We start from the raw sequence: 12,766 nt of genomic DNA, 5'->3' as shown, positions 1-12,766 counted from the left end.
GCCCGGCCCCGCCGCCGCCGCCGCCGCAGCCCGGCCGCGCCCCGCCGCCGCCGCCGCCATGGGCTGCCTCGGAAACAGTAAGACCGAGGACCAGCGCAACGAGGAGAAGGCGCAGCGCGAGGCCAACAAAAAGATCGAGAAGCAGCTGCAGAAGGACAAGCAGGTCTACCGGGCCACGCACCGCCTGCTGCTGCTGGGTAAGGGCGGGGCGGGGGGCGCCGGCCCCGGCCCGGCTCGGGGGCCCCTCGGGGCGCCCCGCAGGCCGCGCGCGCCGAGCCCGCCCCCCGCCCCGGGCGCGCGCTCCCGAGCCCGTCGCCCGCTCGCGGGCTCTGTCTCTGGGGGGCGAGGCCGGAAGGGGGACCCCGGGGCGCAGATTCGGCCGGGCGGGGGCTCAAAATGGGGCGGGGGGCCGTGGCGGCGCGGGCGTGGGGCCCCCTCCCCTGGCCCGCCCGCTCTCTGTCTCTCTCTCTCTCTTTCTCGCCCTCCCCCTTGCTCTTTTTTCTCTCTCTGTTTTCCGCGAGGCCTACACGACGCCAGGGGTTTGGGTGCATGTTGGGGAGGGGGAGGGGGAGCCCCACAGGGCTCGGGAGACTGCGACAAAAAGAGGGTTTCGGGGACAGGAAATGGGGTGGCGGGCAGAGGGAGGGGGACCCGCCTCCGTGGGGTGTGTGATTTGTTGGGAGAGGGAGAAGAAAGAGGGGCCGGAGAGGAGGGGGTGACGCGGGGCGGGGGGGGCGCCGCTGTGGCGGAGGGGACCTCGCCAAGGGGAGGCTTTGGCGGGGGAAGTGGCCGAGGAGAGTGGGGGGGACGGGTGACATCAGCCCCTCGGAAGGGATCGGAGTGGTAAAGGTGGTGCAGTGAGGGGGAGGGGGCGCGGGCGAGTCGTGGCGCCGGAGTGGGGGGGGCGGGGAGGAGGGAGCGCGGCCGCCGCTGGGCGCGACTCGGTGCGTTTCGGGCAGGACACACAGTGTGTGCGCGGAGCAGACGTGTCCCGGGCCGGGTCGGGCCGTGGAAGGAAGACAAGGAGAATCAAATAAAATAAAACCCCCCCCCAAAAAAAAAATGGAGTTAGTACGCTAAATGCCCAGTGAAGCCAAATGACACGTCATTTTTACAGTATGACCTTTTTATCCCCTTCCAGACATGCAGGCTTTTTGAAAAGCAAGAGAATTAATTGTAGCACCCCCCCCCCCACCACCAAACCATTAACACACACACACACACATTTTCCTGTTAGTCGGCCACATTGAGAGTGCTTTGTGAAAGAAAAAAAAAAAAAGACATTCACAAATCAGAACTGAAAAATGACATTTGTCTGTAAATGGCTTCTTGGTCTGGAAATGGCGTGGTTTTTTTTTTTTTTTTTTGTCCTTTTCAAGGTGGGAGGGGGCACTGAGAGCGCTTTAAGGAGAAGACTTTTTTTCCAGGTGGAAGGAGATGAAAAGACGTTAATTAGTTGTTTGTCAAGTGACATTTGGTTGTTTGGTTTTGGGTTTTCTCTTGATTGCGGTTTTTCCTCTTTGGCCAAAAAAAAAAAAAAAAAGGCGGGGGGATTGTTAACTATAAGGAGATGGCCTTTCCTCCTTTTTTCTTAAGGGGAGGGGGAGGGACAAAATAAAACATAAGCATAAAAGAAATTGAAATGACCAGAAGAATTACACAAGCATTAATTAGTATGGAAGTTTTCCACTTCCTCAGTAATTTGGCTGTCTGAGTTAATTTGTGAATTTGCTAGGTTAAAACCTAGTTCATGGTCACATTTGAACAAAACAGCTTGATTATAAAGACTAAAAATGTAAAAGGCTGAATTTTCTTTGTGGTGGTGTTTGGTTTGCTTTTTTTTGGATGGGTCACCTCTTTGTTCTCCTGGGTCCAGATTTATATAAAGCAGAAAATTATTAATTAAGTGGAAATAAGTCTGGTGTTTATGCATTTGCAATTTCAGTAATTAAATGATACATATGTTGAAGTCTTACCTAAAACTTCTCAAGGTAGAATTATGCTGTGTGAATTATTAATATGCATATAACTTGATTTCAAAGTATAACCCTGGAAAAGTCTAGAATCTTTCCTAGGAGTGCCATCTTGCTACCTGAATACTAATTTGAAACAAATGTGATACTAAGGGTGCCTTAAATTTCTAACACCTTTGCTCAGTGATCACAAAGTCTCTGCTTAATTTGAGACTGTTACTCTGAACACACCTTGCATCCCTGTGGGCTTATTTTCCCCAGGTGTCCTAGTCTGTATGGCTACCATTTTATCATGATTTTATTGATAGCCTCTGGCATGGGGGGTCTGCAGCCCAACTCAGTGCCACACATTTTGCATTTTTAAATGGTGGCTCTCACCAAATAATGCCCCCCCGAAGAGGAAACCTAATGATACCCAAAATCCTCTTTTTTAAGTGCATCTTAATTTAATGACATAAAATTGAGTAAATTACAGCGCCACAAAAGATCTTGCAGTAATTTTTCAGCCCAATTCTCTAATGTCATAAATGTGGAAACTGAGGCACAGATCTGTTTGTGTCTGTGAGAGAGGTGTTACACATGTTAACACTTCTGACAAAAGAATTTGGAGATTCTGATTAATGTCATGTATTCTCTGCATGGAATCTTAATAGCGCCTTTAGTATTTTAACTTATTAGAGTTGGGCTCATTAAGATAGTGTTTGCTTTGAAATCAATGTTTCTGTGGAAACTAATTTTAACTTTTACAGATATTGATTACAGCCTTGTGAAAAGGCAAGAGAAGGAGGAATGCTTTGCTCTCTGGGCAGTAAAACAAAAGCAATTAATAAAATTAAAAGTGAAAAAAAGGTAAAAAAACAGGTTTGTGTGGGAGGAGGGCAAAAAATTTTTCACACAAAGAGTATTTGTTGAAGTGAGTGTACATTTGCAAAAAAGAAAATGAAAAAATAGCAGTCCTCCTAACTGGGTGGAAATGTGCTTTTGCCATAAAATATATGTTTACAAATGAAAGGTGATTTAAAATGGAGGCATGTGTGTTCCTTCTTACTTTGAGAAGGGCTTGAGGAATCTGAAAATTCAGTAGCTCCCAGGAATATTTTTTCTCATGATTAAAGTCGTGTCCTTTTAATACTTTTTACAGTTGTTGCTGCATGTGATTATGGTTGTTCTCAAGCACTACATTTGATATTAAAATGTGTTTTTCGAGAATATGACATACAATTGATGGGCTCCCATTCCCCCCTCCCCCAACATGGTGGTTGTATCCAGAGAGAATTTATCTTTAAGAAAATACCCTTCGCGGGAAAAGAGGACACATGTAACCTTGCAGGTTAGGGTTGATTTTTGAGTAGCCCAAGGGGAGAGAAGGCTGCCCGTACAGCAGCTGCATTGTGAGAATTTGCGGGAGGGAAATGCTGCGTCAGTCCGCCAGCTGAAGGAGACTGCGGTGTCTGGGCATTGTTTGTGAATCCTGGGTGTTTTAACCATGAAACCTCCGACAAACAGTGAATTCTGTGGCTCTCTACATTTATGTGTGCGTTTCACCAGTGAATGCTCCTATTTCAAGGATTCAGTTTCAGTTTTAACTTCAATTTTCTAACCCCCTCAAATGACAAAATTGCGTCATTCCTCCTCTTTGCCCCTTGGCTTCTCCACCCCACAAATTTTAAAACAACCCAAAGGGGGAAAACATTCCTGAAAACAGCAAACCCTTTAATTCTCGTTATTGTGACGGTGAATACTGCAGGTAGACAGAGCTGGACATGTGTTTCATTTTCTCTGCGTCGAAATGTCAAGGAAAATTGCAAGTCTGTTATTTTGTTTTGTTTTTTGCGTGCTGCTTCTATGGAAAAGACAGAAGTCCTCTTCCCTGCCCAAAGTGTGTAAAATGCCTCCTTCATAACCTGAGACTTACTTTCATTTTCTAGGTGCCGGAGAATCTGGTAAAAGCACCATTGTGAAGCAGATGAGGATCCTGCATGTTAATGGGTTTAATGGAGAGTAAGTGTCAACTCTGTGCAAGGGCACAGGAAGATTAACACGTTTTATACTAACCTTTAGGAAGTTTAGGTAGATTTTGGGGGCTGGGCAGCCAATTTCCACTTAATTTTTTCAGCCTGCATATTAGAAAATCCAGGGAAGAGCTCTTTGGGGATTTTTTCCCCCTCCCTCCTTTTAATCTTTGGTGCAGCAATGAATAATAATAGTAATAATAAAGCACCAGTGTTCTTATAAAAATGCCCCCCCCCCCCCCCCACCCCCCCCCCCCCCCTAACACCCCCCCCCCCCCCCCCCCCCGCACCCCAGCAGACGTCAGCGCAATGCACCAGCACAGGGTGTTTTAAACTATTAGGGAAAAACAGTTTCGATAATGTTCTCATGTAAAACAAAGTTGGAAAGAGGCAGCAGCCCCTGTTAATAATTCCTCATTCCCTCACCACCCCCCCTTTGGAATTAATATTATGGGCAAATCACTGTTTCCCTTTCTAAAAATCAATAATCTTGCCTAAAGAAAGAAAAAGACATTTAAGTGATGGAGACTGGGAGTTAGGTACTTCCGGCCGGGTCAAGGGGCATTTTTGCCTTTGAAAAGTCCTTGCAGGCATCTTGGTTTAGGACAAGGTGACAATACCGCATTGAGAATAAAGATTAAAAGAGAGTGCGTGTGTATTAGGGATGGAAGAGAAATGCGGGGTCCTGCTTGCCATGAAGAATGCAAACAGAGGGGAGCATTCAGTATAATCAGGGCATTTGCTTTTCTAACCCCAGACCCCAAATGCCCCCCCCGCCTTGTGAAACAGAAAACACTAAATCTACCAGCCCTCTGCTTTCACTGGGGTGACAGCTATTCACCACACCGGATTGCAAACACCTGAAGGCACTAGGTTGCAATTACTAGCTGGTTAGCAGTCGCGTTCCCTTCCCTAAACCTGGATTCAGTTGAAAACTTGTCTCTCCCTTGCATCCCATTTAGTTTCAAAGGGGGACATTGAGTCAAGGCCGCATAGTTTCAGTTATGCACCAAAACCCCACAAAAAAAAAACAATAAAAAGCCACTTACAGACGCCTACTATGCACCAAGCACTGGGGCACAAAGATGAATTTTACCACCTTTCAGAGGTAAAAGGACTGCCCTTGAAGGCAGCTCTTTATGGAACATTCTAGAATTTCTTCATTCAGATAATCGGGGCTGAGGATGATGTCACGCATACAAATGGGTGTTTTAGTTTAAGATGCTCTCTATGCTTTAAGCACGAATCTAGGAGGATGGGCTATTTTACCAATTTTATGAGTGACTCAGTGAGTTACCAATACGCACATACATGCGGCTAATTAAATACTTTCACTTGTCACAAAGCAATTCTGAAATTCTTAATTCCTGACACACCCTTCAAAAAGCCCTATTCCCAGAGATTGTCAGCGGTTGATAAACAAAAAGCCAGAAACCGACTTTTAACTATGTGAATTTGTAATTTAAAGAAAAATCTTGTATAATTATTTCCCCCGTAACTTGCCGGGGAGTGCCTCTTCATGAGGCTAGTTAAGCAAAAATAATTTGACCACGTACCCTCTAGATAAATATTTTGATTAAAACTGGACATGGCTAGCATTTTTAAAAGGATGCAGCCGCCACTGTTTACCTTAGCTCGAGTCCAGCAGAAGGTAGGACATCCTTGCAATAATTTACTTAAGGCTTTATCACTCTCCAGGCTGCCCTACAATTTTTTAATTTTTAGAGAAAGGATTCTCCTCCCTTGGCGAGCCAGTCTGTAATGCACACGAGGCATTTAAACCAGAACTTCTCTTTTCTATTTTCTTTTTAAAAAGAGGAAGCGACATTCCCAGTTTGCCTGCCTTGTAGAGGAAGCCATAGGTAATCTCTCAGGATGTTAAATTTAGCCTGTGGAAGTGACATACAGGGGAATTCTTCGTGTGAGTCTAGAAACCTTATTTTTGTCTCCTTCAAGTGAGCCTCCTTTTTTCTTTTTCCTCAGTGCGGTATTGCAACAAAAGCGGTTGCCTTCTTCACTAGGAATTCCCTATGAAATAATGGTGACATCCATCCACTAAAGGGTGTTTTGCGTGGTGCAGGGCCTTTTCCTCCTCGCTCCCGTAAATGTGCGCTTTGTTAGGGCTGGGCTGAGCTATTAAATTTGCCTTAACTATCTGCAGACTGCCGTGCCAATTACAGTTTTAGGGTAAGGTGTAATATTAATCTGACCTTGAGAAATACAGAGGTCAAGTGTGGATTTTCCTAACTCAAAAGCTAACTCTTCCTTACAATTAGTATCAGGGGAAAAAAAGGTGCCATTAACATTGGTTGAGCTAATAAGCTAATCAATTACAAAACCATGTAGAACGCTTAGCCATCCTGCCCTTCCCACTTCCAAGGAGGAATTCCTACCATTTATGAAGATTGGTTTTTGAGTCGGGTTTGTTTTTGTTTTTCTTTTTTTTTCTTTTTTTCTTTTGCTGCCTCACGGTGCAGACACACAGTTTTAATTGATGACAATTTATCGGGAACAGTTAATATAAATAAAAACACTTCATAGGTAGTTCCCCCAACTATAAGAAGGGAGAAAATTGATACTGCACCAGGAAATCATGGGCAAAAATCACCCATGTCTGGGCCTTTGTATGTTCGGATACAACATGGTAAAGATCTGGGAGAATTAAGGAGCCTGAAGTGCTGCTATATTCTCAAAAGAATTGTGAGATAAATCACGGCTTTATCTCCCTGATGCATGTACATTTAGTGAAAGCACAAGAAAATAATTATCCGTCCCTTCTGGATACCCGACCAGAGAGTCCCCAGAGGGCTCGGCTAATTCGGTGGTGGAGGTGTGGCGTTCCTCCCTCCACGGCCCACAGTCTCAGTAGACCTTCCAGCTTAGCCAGAAAGGCGACTGGGACTGAATGGGAGGATGGCGGCCATTGTTGAGGAATGTAGAGAGGCTGTGTGGGGTTTGGGGAAATTGCGGTGCCTTGCAGATTAGGTGAGCTTTCAATCTCTCTTTAAAAGGGGCGGCGAAGAGGACCCGCAGTCTGCAAGGAGCAACAGCGATGGGTAGGCACATTCCAAACCAGAAAAACTTTGTAACAAACAAACAAACATGAAGATCATTCTGGGAAACTGAGGGCTGAGCCCCCGGGGAGGAAACACAACTCATTTCAGGGCCATCAGCCATCTCGGTATATACGTTTTCACGTGACACCTAAACAGTCTTTGACATTTCAGAGCCAGTGAAGTGCAAAACATAATCTTGGGGGGGCCATTCTTTAAATATAATTAAATCCAGCTGGGGGAAAAGTTACAGATTTCAGCGTTAGACGATCAGTTTAAGATTTTGAGAATTGATGTTTTTCCATATGGTTTCTGTTTCCCCACCCCTACCCCAGCTGTCCATTCAAATTGGCTACTTGTTTTTAAAACTATCTACTAAATTCCCATCCACCCAGTGCTTGGTCTGATTTAAAAATTTCAGACTTTGAGGGGGGGAAAAAAAAAATCTTTTTCCCATATCAAAATACGTGGTGCTGCACTGTCTGTAATTTGGAGAGGGAAAAAAAAAAAAGTGCCTCAGCACCTTGCAGGACGTCATTGTTAAGAATGATCTCAAAGCCTCTGATCTTTTTAAGATTTTCTAGTATATTTTGAATTGGAGGCATATTGCGTTATTAGCTAGTGGATAGGAAATTCACGATGGCATCCGCTTTTTTTTTTTTTTTCCATTCATTATCAATTTTGTTTTCCTTCGCTTCCTACATCCCCACTCCCCATTACACGCCAACACGCACACGCATGCCAGGTAACCGTTGGAGGTCTGCTTGCATATTCAGCATGCAGTGACGAAGCAGCTTTTTCTCATGAGGACAGAGCTGATTGACCTAGCCTAGGGCATCTCAAAGAAATAGCCTCTGTGGCCGGGGTGGGGCGGGGCAAAGGATCCTGGGGTCGGGGACAAAGTAACTTACACATGTTTGTTCATCTGTTTCTTTTAGAATATATTATCCCTAGATGATGGCTACAGTTTCTCATCTTCCCGGCTATGTCCTATCACACTTTGCATGCTGGAATTGCCTGGTCTTAAGAACTTCTAATAAGAATACTATTCTGTTGTGGGGGGGGAGGGGGAGGGGGCCCTACCACCTAACCTCAAAAGATAACTGAAAACAACAACAAAAAATACAAAAAAAACCACACACACACACAAAAAAAACACAAAAAAATATGGCATGAAATCCTTAATTGGCAAAAATGTAGTGTAATAGCAATCCAAAAAAGGCATCTACATAAAAGTGACGGACAGTTTACTGTACCAAAAGTTGGCATTTGAGAAATATGACAAGCCCTTATAGAACCACCTACTGTGTACTAGATGCTGTGCTAGACCCTTGAACCCTACTAATACCTTGCCTGCACTTCTCTCTGTGACTCTGTTCTGCAAGTAAATATAAGAATTAACATACGTGATAAATAAAAATTCTCTGCATGTCTCAGCAATCCCTGTATCTTGCGTCTGTCTTCTGTCTTTCTTCTTTTGTCTGTCCTTTCCCACAAAAGCACAAAGATAAGGCATAGGACGGAGAGAGACTCTGGGGACAATGTAGCCTCCCCCTACCACTTAGGCAGCTGACGCGGGGGAGAGAAGGGGCTCCTAAAATTCAAACCCAGACAACAGGCTTTATATACATATTGGGGGGAGGAAGGGGGCAATGTGCTGTGCTACTTCTCGCCCCAGCCCCGATATTTTAGTCCGTCCAGATTGTAGTAGTTGGTACATAATTTGGCTTTGTTAAGTAGTTTAGAGACATCTGAGGGATTTTCTCTGAATTTCACAATGTTAAATTCATTAAGCGATAGTAAAAATGATGATAAACCTGCCAGCCCTAGTATAATATCTCCATCTACATAGTAATTGCTTCAATGGAAGAATTTTATGTTTTAGTATTACACACCCGAATTAGATTTTAGATTTCTATTTTAGCTGTTTTATACTTGATATACTCCCACACCTATTCACATACGTAGATGAATACTGAACACGTTCTCAAAATATCCGTATTTAAGACTGGAAGTTTTCCAATTATCATACTACTACTTAGACCAAAATATCAAACTGAATGAAAGAACCTAGTTTCTGGAAGTACTTTCCTCTTGCTGTACGTACATTTGGGTATTTAATACCCGGACATCTCTAATTTTAACTACTGTGGAACCTTGAAACTGAAGGTTAATGGCTTTCATTACCATGGAAATGGAGCCTGTTTTTAATGAATGGGAATGGATTTCTCCTGTGGGGTTTTAGGTAAATTTGAGTCCACAAGTGAACATTAGGGGCAAACACACATCCTTTAAAAATTTCTAATGTCTGAATAACTGATTTAGACTCTAGCACCGAGTCTGGATATGGTTCCTAATTTCAGAAACGAGCTTCAGTGGTGCACGTACAAAGCAGAAAAGTCCCACAGAAGGGTCAGGACTCTGGATCCCTTTTCAGTGTAGGGTGGTTGCATAAAGAGGGGGGGCCAGAGCCGGACCTCCGATCGGGGTGCGATGCCACACTCGTGGTTTACAGGACCTCTTACTATCATGTCTGTTACTCAAGTTGTCCTGACTTCAGCACTTTTAAGTGGCCCTGAGGGGGTTCCTGGTACCATTTACCTCCCCCCCCCCCACATACCCCAAAGCCTACTGACCCTCCCTCACTGGTGAGAATACTTCTAAACTAGCTTCTTACTCTCCTATGAAAAGCAGTTTCTCTGAGGCTAGTTTACCAGAAAGAGGGCTGACCCTGGAGAAGGGATGAAATGGAATCAGAAAATCAGGGCCCACCCCTCAGATCAATATGCAGATCTTTCTTTTGATAAGGATAAACCGTGCAGGAAACATTAGCTATTACAATTCCTTGGAAAACTCAGGACCAGGATCGGATTGGCAGGCGAGCCCATGACCCCTGCACCCCGATCTCCCCTGCGCCCTGCCCTACGATTAACCCTACTACCAGCCTGCAGGTGCTATTAACCCCCCCCCCCCCCCCCCACTTCTCTGTGTTTCCTCTACTTCTGAGGGCTACCTCCATTCCAGGACTCTTGGTGAATCAACCAAGTGAAAGCTTCAAAAGTTGGGAATCTCGAGATGGTCTCTCAAAATCCTACACAGCAAGAAAAAGATGAGCTCTGTCCCTTCTGCTTCTGTGACTCACTTTTCCTCTCAGCCTTAGTTTCCTCTGTGAGGGGGCGGCGCCTCACTTCCACGTGCTGGCCTGTCACAGCCCCAGGGCCTAATACACGGCAGGTGTGTCCTGTACGTGGTTCCACATCCCCCCACACACACCCAAAACCACAAGGTTGAGGCAATAGGTGTGATAAGATTTACCCCAAGCAAGAGGTCCTTTTTATCCCCTGAAGACACAAACTCTAGAATCTTGTTTGGTCGTGTCGCTAATGAAGGACAGTTGCTGAAAGACAGCTAGGCACTTCCGATTGGTGTGATTGGGAGCAGGCATTCCATCAGGGGGTCCCCCCAGGAGCCAAAGGGTGTGGCCTTTACTTGTGGTCCCAGTGAGTCCGAATTAAAAAAGATCATCCCACATGTCCTGTATGACTTAGGTTCAAATCAGCTAAACCTTGAACTTCTACTTAACAGGTGCCCCTGCCCCCCGCTGCCCCCAGAACACAAGTCCCAGATCATAAAGACTCCTGTGGGTGGGGATCTTATTTTATCCCTATTCACGTGGAGGGATCAGCGTATAGTAACATCACCTAGAAACGTCATTGCTACTGGCTCAGTGACTGACACGGTGACTTAATTAATAAAAATGGCCTCAAAGCCTTAAAATCTGTAATATCACCATCTGCATTCACTGGTTCTCTATGTACTAATCCAGTGATGGAGTAAGCCCCGAGTAGCACCATGAAACTTTTTCTCCCTAATATGATTGATAGAGCACCCCCACACCCCTCTTCACATCACACACACACACACACACACACACACACACACACAGGGATGCTGATGAGGGCCAGTAGGAGCCTTTTAGGAAGTGTTGGTGTGCTGTGGGAACTTCAAAAACTGGACCCACATCTGAAACAGTCCGTGAACCAGGTCTGGCTTCTGGTACAGTAGACTTGATCATTATCTTGATGCCAATTTGCTAATCAGCCCCAGTCGGGCGTGTCCTTGGGACACATTGGGGAGGTTATAATCCGAAACCGTCTTTATTCAGGAGCCTCCAATCCGTACGGATTTGAACCCACAGCTCTTGCAAGAACAGAATACTATGCTTTTAGTTGGAATATCTTGACTAAAGAGACCCTGTTCGTCAATGTGATGCAATATGATCTCTTTCTCTCTTCAATCCCACTGTAGTGAGAAGGCGACCAAAGTGCAGGACATCAAAAACAACCTGAAAGAGGCGATCGAAGTACGTGTTTGGGTCCTTCCTCTCTTCTCTTAGCCCCCTTCTCAGGCGGTGCTGTGCCCCTGACTGCTTTGCTGACTCGTTTTCAGACCATCGTGGCCGCCATGAGCAACCTGGTGCCCCCTGTGGAGCTGGCCAATCCTGAGAACCAGTTCAGAGTGGACTACATTCTGAGCGTGATGAACGTGCCTGACTTTGATTTCCCTCCTGTAAGCTAAGCTCTTGGGTTGTTCCTCCCCCCCACCCCCACCCCCACCCCGGCCTGGCCCACGGGGCAGCACAGGTGATGAGCCCCAGCCGCCAGTCACCTGTGTCAGCCACACTTCCGGAGAAACACCTTTCGGGAAAAGTGACTTCCTTCAGGGTCCTTCATGTTCAAAACCAAAGTCTTAATAATCAAAGTAGGGTTTTTGCTCAAGATGGGGGAGCAAAATTCGATCAGCCCTTGTAAGTCCTGGCTCACCCATCCCCACAAGTAAGCACCCCACTTTAATCCTCGTGTTAGTAGATTGTAAGCGTTTGTGAGGGAAGATGGCCCGGGTTGTGTCCCAGCCCTCGTTATGCCCTCGTACCCGTCTTGTGACAAACCAAACTGTATGTTAAGTATGGCGCACAAATGCTAATTGTCCAGTTAAATGAACGGATCTGAAGATAGCAAAGAAGGCAGAAAGGAAGGGCCAGCCCTGAGTTTTATAAATGGGAGACATTCTCGTTTTCAACAATTTGCTCTTTGACCTTTATGAAGTTTTAAATCAGTCCTTGCATTGGGGCAAATTTTTTAAAAAGGAAAAAAAAAAAAGGACTTTCACCTAAATTATAACTTGGAGATTTTCTTCTGTGTGTCCTCGTTGGCGTGCGGGACACTGTTTACAAAGATTCTCTGTCCCATAAAGAGCTATTTTTAGGTGACAGAAAACTGCCCATGCCCAAACGTATATGTTTTGACCCCTTTGTAGGGGAAGAGTGGTTTCTCAGAGGGGAACGGGAAACAAGATGGAAAGATGCGCGAGTTTATAAGGCCCAGAAGGAAGAGACTTGTCTACAGTTAGAACAATGAGTTATTGTGGCCTTTTGTCAGGCTTTCCTGGGAATTTGTGTTTGTGTATTTTAAATGGGCTTGGCTGCAAACTTCTACTAGCAGGGAAGCAGTATTAATAAGTAGGTCTAGGTAATTTTTTTTTTTTAAATAGCACTTGTTTGAAAAAAAATCAAGCGGTCAGCACGATATACATAATGCATATTTCTAATAGAAGGAAAAATGGCAGCCGGCTGAAAATGCACCAGAACAGTAACGTTTTATTAGTCGTGCTGATAGCTGAACTTTGTGTCCCTACCTACTTTTAATTCTTCTCTTGCCGAATTCATATT

The 12,766-nt window shown here is 45.2% G+C and overlaps 1 protein-coding gene across 6 annotated transcripts in view; it reads left to right on the top strand.

Moving 5' to 3' along the window:
• GNAS (GNAS complex locus) overlaps window positions 1-12,766 on the top strand; it is a 53,950-nt gene that overhangs the window by 35,284 nt on the left and 5,900 nt on the right. For 2 of the 6 annotated variants that reach the window (XM_032387597.1, XM_032387596.1), the window contains 4 exons: window positions 3,902-3,974; window positions 6,997-7,041; window positions 11,347-11,401; window positions 11,488-11,607. In XM_032387597.1, coding sequence (XP_032243488.1) covers window positions 3,902-3,974; window positions 6,997-7,041; window positions 11,347-11,401; window positions 11,488-11,607 — 293 coding nt within the window. Of the gene's footprint in view, window positions 1-20; window positions 198-3,901; window positions 3,975-6,996; window positions 7,042-11,343; window positions 11,402-11,487; window positions 11,608-12,766 lie in introns of those variants that run through there. The other 4 variants (XM_032387599.1, XM_032387598.1, XM_032387602.1 and 1 more) reach the window with 4 other exon arrangements.

Source organism: Phoca vitulina, unplaced genomic scaffold (genome assembly GCF_004348235.1).
Source record: "Phoca vitulina isolate PV1807 unplaced genomic scaffold, GSC_HSeal_1.0 scaffold50, whole genome shotgun sequence".
Lineage (NCBI taxonomy): Eukaryota > Metazoa > Chordata > Mammalia > Carnivora > Phocidae > Phoca > Phoca vitulina.
This window is presented reverse-complemented; position numbering and strand designations above follow the sequence as displayed.